Here is a 14103-nt window from a genome sequence, read left to right as displayed (position 1 = left end):
GAAATAAATCAAGCCCAAAGATAACCCAAATCAGAACTAAATAAAACTAGCCCTCAAAAAAAAAGAAAAAATAAAAGAAATTAGAATTAAAAATAAGGAAGAAGACAATGACTCACCTGTGTCGGCTACGAAATCGGTGATGAGCAATGTCTCGTCGTCTAGAGCAGTGACGAGGCTGTCCGTGCAAGTGTTCGTGTTCTCGATGCTGATCTTGATGCTGTCATCTTTGTTAAGCCGTGGATGATTGTTCGCGGCGGGGTTATTACCGGCGTGGCAGTTATTGTTGTTATTATTATTGTTGTTGTTGTTATTGTTATTGTTGCCGCCCTGCTGCTGGCCGAGGTGGTGATGGGGTGAACGAACGGATTCTGTGCTGCTGGTGTGCAAACTGTGCTCTTCCGTTCACCAGTCGTAGACTCGGTGCCCGTCGACCTCCACCTCCTCCTCCACCCCCACCAGCGCTGGTCACGGAACGGCCGCCACCGCCGCCACCCTCGCCCTCCCTGAAAACACATTTTGATTCATCATTAGACACGCTGTTTCCTCGCTTTTTCCCCTTTTCGCCGCGATTTCCCGACGCAGATCCTGCGGGGATCTTAGCGACGCGAGCGCCGCGAGCGGACGGTCCGGGAAGCGTGGACGTTACGGGTGGAATTGAGGTTAGGTGACTACGAACTCTGCGCTTGGGTAAATTTTGGAACTGAGGTTCTGGGATTCAAAAATGCGGAAATATAGAGATACGAGAGGTTAAAAGATGTAAAGGCACAGGTTCTGATATTAATGCTTTCGAGTTTAAGGAATAGGAATGTGACAATATAGAAGTATGAAGAGATAAAAGCGTGGGGGGCAAGGTTCTCGCATTTTGGTTTCTCGATTTAGAAATATGGACACGTGCAAATACACTCGAGATTAAAAATATAAAAATAAGAGAATATAAATTTAGTATTATATGTAGATATAAAAATTCGCGGAATTAATAATATGCGAATATATGTTAAAAACATTCCACATTTAATTGCACACTTAACAGAACATAAAGACGAATATGTAATATATGAGCGGTGTTCATTATAAATCAATTCGTAATGTGTAATTAAATATAACGATTAAATATAATTTATATCGATACAATGACGACTAGAGACGTCGAAAAGAGTCTTATCTATATCTATAATAATTAAATAATAGCACAAAAATATTATTTCAGTAGAAAATACGAATCTCGATTATTTTTTTATTTAGCCACCCCTGTTATATATTATCAATATTAATATATATATGTAAGAAAGCAATATTTAAAAATCGTGAGTGCTACGAACCTTCGACCAAAATAAATAGACAACACTGAAGCGAATTGACGTAAATTTGATAAAATTGGTATATAATTTACGAATTAAAATTTATGAAGAGGTACAAATTTTATAATAGACGTAGAACCAACGAAGTGAATTCTACGAAGGGGAAAGCAAGACTGAATCTTTCCGTGCTCAATGTCTCATATGGGACCCGCACTCGAGTAGGTGTGGTTTCGATATTTGTATCTCTGCTTTCGTAATTCGGGATTGATTCTTGGAATTGCTTCTTGGCGAAGTATCCGGAAGTCAAGTAGGTGGGTAAGTCGAAACAGATAATTCAAATTTAAGTTCGGTATATTTTACAGAATTTTTATGTTAATAAATACTCGATATCTATTCACCACGAAGTTTAAAATATCGTATTTCATGTGGGAAAAATACGATTATCGTTTGCATCGAGTGCTATATGATGAAATTCGTGAAATAAATTTTCTCTCAAATCGTAGATGATAAAAATAATTGAGAATTTTTATTTCTTTCGAGAAATATAATTTTTAATATTCCTATATTTTATATATATATATAGAAAAATTAATTAAGATCGATTTTTTAAATTATAACAGTACTACTAATAAGACGTAAATGAAATCTCACCTTTTAATTAAATTTTAACTCCTTGCTCTACAATTTAGGTTCCCATGGCACGTGCCATAGTCAACAGAACGGTCACACGTCGAGCCATCTCGTCCGAACGCGACGAAGAATAACACGCAACTGAGACAGGAAATCATCGACGAAGAATAACACGCAACCGAAGCAGCAAGGCTTCGACGAAAATTAATAACAAGCCTAACCCGTGGTGTTTACATTCAGTCCTATGTACAAACCACACCTTCTCACCTGGCTCACTCACATTTGGCCCGATTTCCTTACGAGTCTTATACGATATTCCAGATGAAGGAATTAATATTAATATTTAATAATATCAAATTAATATGTCAATTTATTACTTAACAATTATACTAGTTTCAACCGAATTATTTTACAAAAATTGGTCAAAAATTTTCAACTTCTCTGTTAGTAAGTGATTATTAAAATTATATAAAATCCAAGTGGACACGATTTTATATAATCACAGCAAACGAAGTACGTGGTTACGTTGATTAAATTTACTAGAAAAAATTGACGAAATTAATTAAATTGACGAAAGAATAAATAATTCTGAATCTAGAGACATAGTATACCAAATATAATGCTTGAAGTCTAAGAGATTTCAAAAACCCATATATTAACCCCAACCCCTCAAGGACCAAAATATTTTACAAAAATTGGTTAAAAATTTCCAACTTCCTTATTAGTAAGTGATTATTAAAATTATATAAATAGGATCCAAATAGACAGTTTTAAAATAATCTCAGTTAACGAAGTACGTGGTTACTTTGATTAAATTTATTAGAAAAAGATTGACGAAAGTAATTACAAATAATTCTAAATCTAAAGAAACAGTCTGCCAAATACAATACTTGAAGTCTAAGAGATTTTAAAAATCTATATATTACCCTCAACACCTCAAGAACCGAATTATTTCACAAAAATCGATTAAAAATTCTCAACTTCTCTGTTAATAAATGATTGTTAAAATTATATAAACAGAATCCAAATAGACACAATTTTAAATAATCACTGTCAATAAAATATGGGATTACTTTGGTTAAATTTACTAAAAGAAATTTAACAAAATCAATTACAAATAATTCTGAATCTAAAGAAACAGTCTACTAAATACAATAATTGAAATCTAATGGATTTCAAAAACCCATATATTAACCTCAACCCCTGAAGAATCGAATTATTTTACAAAAATCGATGAAAAATTCCCAACTTCCTTGTTAATAAGTAATTACATAAATAATAAATTCTAAATATTATTATATTAAATTTATTAAAAAAAATTTAACGAAATCAATTACGAATAATTCTGAATCTAGATAAAGAGTCTACCAAATAGAAGTCTGAGATTTCAAAACCCCATTCAGCAAGATCTCCAAATCCCAGAGCCACTCGAATCTCGAACGAGGGGTCAAAAAAAATTCGATAAAGGGAATTGAAAAAGCGAATTTGGGACAAAAGCAGGAACGAAAGAAACATCATCACTTATCCCCATCCCATCGACCCCGAAGGAAATCATTTCCCTGGAAACGAGTAACCCAAATTGGACCCTAATACGCGGCTGAAGACGCCTCTTGAAAGTGTGTGCACGCGTGCGTGGGGCCGATTCCTTTTCCAAACGACCAACGAACTCGTCGGGGAACGAGCAACTGCGATATCTTAATCGTGATCGGTACACACGTGTCCCGTGCGTCTGACTTGCATGTCGGGGCACCGGTATACCCTTGGAATCGTCCAAAGCGACTCGTTTGCAAAACCGTCCTCGACCAACGTTCCACTTCTTAATCTCTTCATCTGCCGGAATCGTCCTTGCGATTCTGGACGCTCGCTTATCGCCGCGTATTATCGCCCTCGACAAATTGCCTCCTTGATTCCTGTCTCTCACCCTCTCTCGCTCTATCTCTTCAGCTTCTCTATCCTCGGTATCTGTGTGTTGTCGATTGATCACTCTTCAATGGGACGCTAGAGCCGGTTCCGAGGATTGATTTTATCATTCCACGAATTTATCATTCGCGTGGACGGTGTTGCAAGCGTTCAGAATCTTGGGAAATTTATGGAAATTTTATGAGAGGAGAGAGGGAGTCTTATTTTTTGGTTTTGTTTCACTTTGTTTAAATTTTTCCTGGGTGTGTAAATCTTGGTATTTTACAGGGTGGACTGGTCGATGGATTTATTATTCGCGTGGATCCAGATAATATAAATATTAAGGGGGCCAGGGGTGAATCTTGGGAATTTTATGGGAAGCGAGACAATTTTTTTTTATTTTTGTGTCACTTTGTTTAAATTTTTCTTGGATGGAATACTTTTGGTACTTTGCAGAGTTGACTGGTCGATGGATTTATTATTCACGTGGATCCAGATAATATTATAACTATTAAGGGGGCCATGGGTGAATCTTGGGAATTTTATGGGAAGGGAGAGGGAATTTTAAAAAATTTTTGTCTCACTTTGTTTAAATTTTTCTTCTGTGAGTTACTCTTGGTACTTTGCGGAGTTGATTCGTCGATGGATTTATTATTCACCTGGGTCCAGATGGTGTTCTAACTACGAAGGGGGGCAAGAGTGAATCTTGGAAATTTTATGGGAAGGGAGTGGGAATTTTTTTTTATTTCTGTGTCACTTTGTTTAAATTTTTCATGGGTGGATTATTCATGGTACTTTGCAGAGTTCATTGGTCGATGGATTTATTATTCGCATGGGTCCAGATGGTGTTCTAACTATGAAGAGGGGCAGGAGTGAATCTTGAGAACATGAGACAATTTTCTTTTATTTCTGTCCCACTTTGTTTAAATTTTTCTTGAGTAGTCTCCTCATGGTATTTTTCAGAGTTGATTGGTCGATGGATTTATTATTTACCTGGGTTCAAATGGTGTTGTAAAAATTGAGAATTTTATGGAAAGTGTGAGTAGTCCTCTTCTCATCTTTGTCTTACTTCTATTTAAATTTTTCTTTCGTTGGTTAATTTTTCTTAAATAAGTAACTCGTGGTGCTTTGCAAGATAGAGTAGTCAAAAGTTCTATTATACACGTGGGTCCAGAAGATGTAAGAATTGAGGGGTAAATCTTGGAAATTTTATGGGAAGTGAGACAATACTTTTAAATTTCTGTCTTACTTTGTTTCAATTTTTCTTAGATGACTTACTCGTGGTATTTTGCAAGATAGATTGGTCGATGGATTTATTATTCACATGAGTTCAGAACATGCTGTACGAATTTGGAAATGAATATTAAGTATTTTCACTGACTAGGTGACGAAGTTGTTGAATTTTGAATCAATTTTATTTTCGCCTCACTTTACCTAAATTTCTACTTCCTTCATTAATTCCGTTTGAATGTGTCACTCATGCTACTTTGCAGGATTGATTTATTATTAATTCGAGTCTAGATGATGTTGTAAGGCTTTAGAATCGGATATTTGGAATTCCATATAACACCTGTCAACGAGGTTAATAAAAAGGTACCAAAGTTGTTGAAATTTAAACAGGTTTTGTCGAATAAATTATTCGAAATAATTTATAGGATTAGGTCGATTTGTCATTCGTACGTGGTGTAAAAGCAGATATAAAAGTTCAAGACTGAATATTTAGAATTTTATGTGACACGGATAATGAAGTTGTTAAATTCCTGATCAACGCATTTTGCTTGAAGATTTAGAAAATGAAGTACATAGACAGGATTAGATTAGAATTTTAAAGTCGTCTTGAACGAAGTGTTAATTTACCGTGTTTACGACTCGGTGTCGTAAACATTACTCGCCAGGATTCGATAATGCGAATTACCATCATTTAACAAACTTGGAGAATTTTACTGCCATTTTTATAGTTCTCGAGAACGAAAATTTTTACAACTCTCGGTTTTCAAAGATATTCTACTTAAACAGAGTCATTCTCCTATATAATCTTCTCTGAAAAGTATCATAAAATAATTCTCTTAACACTGCGTAATAATTTTCAAAAATCACTCCAAATATAACACGAGTCTAGCCATCTCCAATAATTTTTAGTATTCTATAAAATTCCCTCAAAGAAACTTCAATACTTTCCTTTAAATTTTCAATTTCCTTTAAATTTCATAAAATTGTGATAATTATTATTTAGCACGATATTTCCAAAAATTATCTCAAAAACAGTACTACCTTAACTTCTTCCGATAATATAATACCCCATAAAATATAATATCGCAATATAATATCCCATAAAAATCTTTCAAACAAACTTCAAAATTTAAAGAAATAAATTTTCCAGAAATAAAATTATAAATTATTCCTGACGTAAAAATAAAAATTTATTTTCCAAGGAGTAAATTTTGAGATAAGAATTCTAAAGAAATTATTAGAGATTTATTACGTAAATCTATTATCGGGAAATAAATGATTTTACAAGGAGGGATGGAATACTTGGTTCTTGCGTGTTCGAACACCCCCTGAACGAAGTTGCAGGAGTTTTTCAGTGGTCCAGAGCATCCCGGACACGATAGTCCGAGGGTAATCGAGGCAGGGCAAGAAACGGATCTAGCAGATGAAAGCAGATCAGAGGAAAAAGATCCAACGACAAGGAACATGAGCATAACGACCCTGGGTCGCTGCTATCGACAGCTCGTTTCGCAGGGAATGGTTTCTTCTGTGGTTACGCTGCACTCTGATCGCAATAACAGATAAGTATCTGCCACCAACGACGCTGTAACATCTTCTGTTTCCAATTTTTACCCTCATTCTTGCGTAACCCCGCTGTACCAGCCCCGTTGAAATTTCCTTTTCAGTCTCAGATAACCGGAGAATTGAAATTTTAACGAGATCGTCTCGTGTAATTAATTGATCGATGGCGAATTAATAATTCCACTCTGGTTATATAAATGTTCCCTGGGACTAATAATAGCGTCTTAAAAGACGGAATATCCGTTTAATTAAAGCTGAGCTGAAAACTCGGAATTGGAGGAGATTCGTGTTATTTTCGGATAATTCGAGATTTAAATTCCAATTCTGCAGAGAGAGGATTAAACCTTTTGTTGTATTTCCGGAATTTTATTAAATTCTATGACGAATCTCAAATAAATCACCGTTATAAATGGTGGCTAGAAAGTTACATCAAATTTTCAGAGAATATCTTTGGAAAAATATATTCAATTGGACAGTATAATTTTATAGAAAAATTTACGAAGGAATATAGAGTTTAAGATTAAGAGTGAATATTCCTACTTGATAATTAATCTAATAATTTAATTTCAGTCTTTTAACTGTTATTAACTTAATAATTTATATATTCGAATTTTAAATATTCAGCAATGTAAATACCTAATACCACTGAAGATTCTATTCTTTAATAATTGAATGATCATTGCATATTTAATACTCAATAATTTAATATTTGAATATGCAGTAATTACATATTAAATATACCACAATATTATAATCCTAAGTAATTATACTCTTAATATATTATTATGTGTGTGACTAACACACACGACCACCTAAATCCTCCTCAAACAATCTAATAATCAACAATTTTGAGTACTTTGGTACTCAATAATTTAATACTTAATACATTTTAATATTTCAATATTCAGTAACTAAATATACTACAATATTATAATCCCAAGTAGTCATTCTCCTAATATATTACTATGTACGTGATTAATAACACACGTGGTCACCTGAATTCTTTCTCAAACAATTTGATATTCAACAATTTTGAGTATTTTGGTACTCAATAATTTAATACCTAATCCATTTTAATATTTCAATATTCAGTAACTAAATACTAAATATACCACGATATTATAATCCTAAGCAATCATACCATTAATACATTATTATGTGCACGACTACTAACACACACGGCCATTTAAATTCTTTCTTAACAAATTTCATATTCAACAATATTAAGTATTTCGATACTTAATAATTTAATACCTAATCCATTTCAATATTTCAATATTCAGTAACTAAATTCTAAATATACCACGATATTATAATCCCCCCAGTAATGATACTCTTAGTACATTGCTATGTACATGACTACTAACACACGACCACCTAAATTCTTTCTCAAACAATCCGATACTGGACAGATTTAAGCCATAAAACAACCTAATCCAACACATTTCAATCCAGCTCCTCATCCTCCAATACCCAACCCACTTCACGATCGAGAAAATTAACTATACCTATCATTCCCGCCATAAAAGCCTCGCTCTAACACCTGTCCGTTCCACCTAACCTAAAAATCCTCTGCCACTCGACACCAGCGCCACCATTGCACGAACCAATTCCCCGGAACACGCTTCAAGCGATTAGAATAAAATACTTGGTACACAGCAAGCAGCGAATAATCGCGGTTAATCTTCGAAGAGTACACACGATAATGCCGTTCAATTCTCTGAGGTCAGTTTCAAGTACGCCAATGAATATTTATTAGCACTAAATCAAGGGACTCCGCGCCGCGGAGCTCTCGGAATACAAATGGCCACGCGTTCACCTCCTGCGAACGCGGCCATCGATGTCTCGAAACGACCAAGGAGGACGCCATGAAATTATTACATGGACCTCGCGCATCTCTCTTCCTTCTTCTCTCGCGAGAACACCTCGAGCACGCACGGCTAATTTATCGAGGATTTTTACGACACGGTCACGAACGTTCGAGCCTCGAGTGCTGGGTACATATCGGGGGTCGGAGATGAATCCTTCGTCGCATCCAGTCACCCACGATTCCTCCTCCCTCTCCTTTCTCCTTTCCCAATTTTTTTTTTCTTTTTCAAAGGTTCGAAAGGGTTGGGTTAGTTCATTTTTGTTCGGCAAGGAGGAAGGTTTAGTGGTCGTTAAGCGTGAGAGAAGGAAGATCGATCCTCGTGAGGGAATGAATGGTCGGAGAAAAGACGTAGCCGGCTAACCTTCGAGTCGAGTCTGGTCTTTCGATTCTTCAGGGACGGTTTATTGAAAGAAAATTCGGGGATTGGTCGAGGGGTCGTCGATAAGGAGGCTACGTAAATTTTATTGTTTGCGAAGAGGAGAAGGGGGAGGGGGGCTCTCATTGTAGTGGTTGCAGGATTTTTGTGATGCGGTTGAAAGGCTTGCCCGGGGACCTTTTGTGTTTATTTGACAAGGTCTTCGATTTCCAGGAGATAAAAATTATTTAAGAAACAGAATGTAGGGAGAAGTCGATGAGATATTTGTTCAACCTGAGACTGCCAAATCCGATAGAATTAATTTCTAATTTATAATGTAATTACTAATATTGCAATTGAATTAAATTATTTCGTATTAAATATTAATACAATATTAAATTAAATAATTTTATAATTTGTAATTAGTGCGGATATATAGTACAGATTTATCTTTCATACTTAATTTTATTTGCAATTATTCATTTTTATTATCTTTATTTATTCAGTTTTATTGTATTTATTTAGTTTCAGTGTATCGTTTGAATTAGGATCGTGTATGTATGTTTTATTAAATTACCAACGATTATACTACCTAACTTATGCACACTTTTCTTTCATACTTAATTCAATTTCCAGTTATTCATTTTTATTATTTTTATTTATTTAATTTTATTGTATCGTTTGAATTAGGGTCGTGTATGTATGTTTCATTAAATTACCATCGATTATACTATCTAACTTATGAACACCTAGGTTAGAGGTAGATAAAAATGGAGAAAAATTGTGATATTTGAGAAACGAGAAAAGAGGAATCGTTTAATTATATGAATTGAAGAGTAAGAGAATAAAATTCAACTTTTACCGGTGAAAATAAAATTCCATCCACTGCATAGTCGAGTTCATAAAGGGAAAAAACATTCAGACAACTTTTCAGACGGTTTCAAATCCCACTTGTTCGGTATTTCAATTCTAGAACCTTACATCATCAGGAACTCTCGAACTTATTAAATCATGAATCTTAAATATCTTTTTAGATTCGATTCTCCGAACACTAGGTATAATGAGGATGAAAAATGTTCGTAAATATCCGTGTTTTCCTGACTGTCGCTGAATTGCAAATGTCTTTAATGCGAAAAGCGTTTAGCGCGACTAATTAGTCGTCAAAAGACCAAATCACGTTGTGAATAATTAGCATTAATCAATCGCGATATCGGTAAAATTAAAAAATCACTGAAAACGATGGATACGACATTCACAGTACGTATATAAGAGTTAAAAGTCATGGTGGCGCTAGTGTGCTCGACAGAAAATTGTCTATCATCAGCTAAAGATAAATTAACGTTATTTTGAAACTTCTTATTTAATTCTTACTTAATTAATATCTTTGATTAATTCTATACATTATATTGAAATATTTTTGTCATCAACCAATGATGCGTGCTTCCTGATAATAAGTAAGTATAATCTTAACATACTTCTATTATTATACGTACCATTGTCGTTTCAAGTTTGGAGTACTCTAATGCAATATACACGTGTATATCATTAATTAAAAATAGCACATGTGCATTTTCTTATCCAATTCTTTACAACTCGCAATAATATTCTAGCCAATTTTTCTAAAATATTTCAAAAATATTTCAAGAATTTTTATTGTCACTATGGCAAGAATACTTTAACGATTTTAATTCTTTATGATATTTAATCATATTCCGCATAGTCTATTAATTTTCAATAACCCTTAATCAACGTGAGACATTTAGAAAGCAGTGTTCGCCATTTACCAGTTTGAATTTCCCGGGTCTCGGAAGCCATACGTAGCTACTCGAAAACGGTTTCGAATAGGCGACATAAATCCCGAAAAGTGGCATCGACACTCCGTCACGTATATTTCTCCGAGGCTTTTCAGCCCGTCACACGCCGACAATCGAATTTAGCCGTCATTGTTTGCCGAGAAATAAAAAGACGGCGTCGCGGGCCGCGCTGTTGCACAATGGCGGGCGCGCGCCATTTAACAAGCCCCCGCGAGCCGCCCGATGAACCGGACTTAATTTCACTTTCATTGAATGCGAGGAAACCTCGCGTCGCGGATAAATTCGCAAATTAATTCTATTGGCTCCGCGAGATGAATATGGCCTCGCGCATTTATTGAACCGCGCGCCGCGCGGACGATCGTTCCGTCGCCGAGCGTATTCCGCGGAAAAGCCGCGTTTCCATCGCGAGGCACCATTGTTTCACACCGTGGACAACGCGAACATCTGCTCCTTTCGATCAAATTTTAACCCGAATGCACGATTTAAAGAAGTTTTTCAATTTTTAGCATAGAATTTCTTCTGCATCCAGGATCAGAATCGCATAATTCGAATTCTTATGAGATGTTTGAGATTCGGGATTTGAAATTTGAAAACGGAGGACTTGGGATTCTAGGATTAATGAAAGATTTGGAATTTGAGAATTCCTGTTGGTGGATTAAAACAGGTTTGAAATTTGAGAACTCAAAACTTAGAATTCGAGGAAGACTTAGAATTAAAGGAAAATTTGGAATTTCAGAATTCCTGTTTGTGGATTAAAACAGATTTGAAATTTGAGAACTCAGGACTTGGAATTCCAGGGTTAAAGGACGATTTGAAATTTCAGAATTCCTATTTGTAGATTAAAACAGGTTTGAAATTTGAGAACTCAAGACTTAGAATTAAAGGAAGATTTGGAATTTCAGAATTCCTGTTTGTGGATTAAAACAGATTTGAAATTTGAGAACTCAGGATTTGGAATTCCAGGGTTAAAGGACGATTTGGAATTTCAAAATTCCTATTTGTAGATTAAAACAGGTTTGAAATTTGAGAACTCAAGACTTAGAATTAAAGGAAGATTTGGAATTTCAGAATTCCTGTTTGTGGATTAAAACAGATTTGAAATTTGAGAACTCAGGATTTGGAATTCCAGGGTTAAAGGACGATTTGGAATTTCAAAATTCCTATTTGTAGATTAAAACAGGTTTGAAATTTGAGAACTCAAGACTTAGACTTCGAGGAAGACTTCGAATTAAAGGAAGATTTGGAATTTCAGAATTCCTGTTTGTGAAATAAAACAAGTTTGAAATTTGAGAACTCAGGACTTGGAATTCCAGGGTTAAAGGACGATTTAGTATTTTAGAATTTCTATTTGTGGATTAAAACAGGTTTTAAATTTGAGAACTCAGGACTTGGAATTCCAGGGTTAAAGGAAGATTGGGAATTTGAGAATTCCTGTTAGTGGATTAAAAAATGATTTAGAATTTGGGAATGAAAGGATAGTTTGGATTCGAAGCTTGACAGCTTCGATGGTTTCGTCGACGTGTAATTCTGTCTGTCCTGTTTTCAAGAATTGTAAAACTGATGCTCGAATTGTCTCATGGAGAACTGGTTGCTCTCTCTTGCAATGTTAGGGTGATGTCTTTAGAGAATAATAGAACTATGCTTATCCTTCGAGAGATAATTAGTGCCAAGGTAGAATTCCACGAAGGATTGTTTTCCCCAAAGACTCAGCCTTGGCAAATGTCAACCGATACTTTCAATACGTCATGGAATATCCTTGCGTTCTCTATTATTCTGACAGTTTTGGCATCCTGGCACGTGCCAAGGCATCTCGCATCCTTCATGCCAGTAATAACATTGACGTTAGTAGTTGCGGTATAAGTTGTTAGTGCAACTAACAGTGTTATTGATATACTATAAAGTGGAAGTGTCTCATGAATTATTTAGTGCATCATCGTCTAACCTTAATATTCCCGTAGACAGAGTAACCCAAGCAACTGGTTTATCCAAGAAATTCGTAACTTCGTTCGAAACACAAATTTCGGAATAATAACACGATAATAAAGTCTCAATAAAGTTCATTTTGTCCGAAAATTTCGTCGTGCCTCAAATTTCATTTTCAAGAAGGTAAAATAGAATTCGAAAAATATAGCTGAACCCAGTTGCAGAAAATATCCCATATTTACCAAAATTCCCAATTTCTATATAATTCGATATAGATTCTCCCCTCGGAAAATTTAAAATCCGGAAGATTAATTACACACAAGCTCCAATAACCTACTAACCCCTAACCATTAGCACAGCTTCCCAAACCCATCTCCAAATAACCTTTCGCATCCGACCCTTTCATATTCCCCCAAGAAATCGTGTTTCTCAAATATCATGCGACATATGACATACACAACGTGCCAGACAATAACTCATGGCCAAATGAAATTTTAAATCCGAAACATCCAACGATCAACCTTCAACTATTACAACTTCCCAAACCCGTCTTTAAATAACCTTCTGGAATCAATTCCATTATATTCTCATCAAAAGATTGCATTGTCCAACTGCTATGTGGTATATGTCATACACAACTCGCTAGACAATAGCTTATGAATCAATTGAAAATTTTTAATTCAAAAGATTCAATAATCTATTTATCACCTACCCACTGCCAAATAATACTTCACAATTGAATTTCCTGAAATGTCACACGTGTCGTGTACAGGGCATCAAACAATAATTCATAACCAGCCACAATTTTTAATCTAGAAGCTTAACAGGAGGTACAAGAAGCTATCAATTTTCAGTTATTAGGGTAATTTTTCAAATATATTTTCAAAGAAGTTTCTATAATTGATTTTCCCATATTCTTAAAAGGATTATGTTCTTCGAACTTTGAAGTATAATACACGTACCATACGCGATCTATTAAATCAAACTTTAAATCCAGAAAATGAAGAAAAATTCCAAAAACCTACCAACTGTCAAGATAATCTGCCAAGTCCAGCTTCTAATAGCCTTCAGCATTCCATGAGCTGACCATGTTTTCAAGTTCCACGTTATCATCCACAACTTATCAAACACAACACAACCAAGAAAAATTAAAAATCCAAAAGATTGCCTCTACAACCTTCAAAGACTCATTGACACCCATCAGTTACAATAATCTTCCAAATGCACCTTCAAATAGCTTTCCACATTTCCAAAAGACCATATTCCCACGTGTCACGTGTGCCATTTACAACTCACAAAGACAACTAAACCAGGGCCAATTTAAAATTTAAAATATTAGCTACACAATCTCCAAAAATCAATTGACACCTATTAGCCATACCAATCTTCCAAATGCACCTTCAAATAATTTTCCACGTTGCCAAAAGACGTGGCACTTGGGAACAAGTCATGCACAGCTCATCAAAGGCAACTGAATGAAGAAAAACTTAAAATCCAAAAGATTATCTACGCAACCTTCGAAAA

At 35.1% G+C, this 14103-nt stretch overlaps 1 protein-coding gene across 1 annotated transcript in view; it reads right to left on the bottom strand.

The window, feature by feature from the left end:
* Ih (hyperpolarization activated cyclic nucleotide gated potassium channel Ih) overlaps positions 1–14103 on the bottom strand; it is a 284158-nt gene that overhangs the window by 134518 nt on the left and 135537 nt on the right. The window contains 2 exon segments of the mRNA XM_017904822.1: positions 117–391; positions 393–503. Of these exon segments, the coding sequence (XP_017760311.1) occupies positions 117–391; positions 393–503 (386 nt within the window).

The sequence above is a fragment of the Eufriesea mexicana genome, unplaced genomic scaffold (assembly GCF_001483705.2).
Source record: "Eufriesea mexicana isolate 0111107269 unplaced genomic scaffold, ASM148370v2 scaffold3377, whole genome shotgun sequence".
In the NCBI taxonomy this organism is placed as follows: Eukaryota; Metazoa; Arthropoda; class Insecta; order Hymenoptera; family Apidae; genus Eufriesea; species Eufriesea mexicana.
Note: the sequence above shows the minus strand (reverse complement) of the source record. Positions and strands in the feature narration are given on the sequence as shown.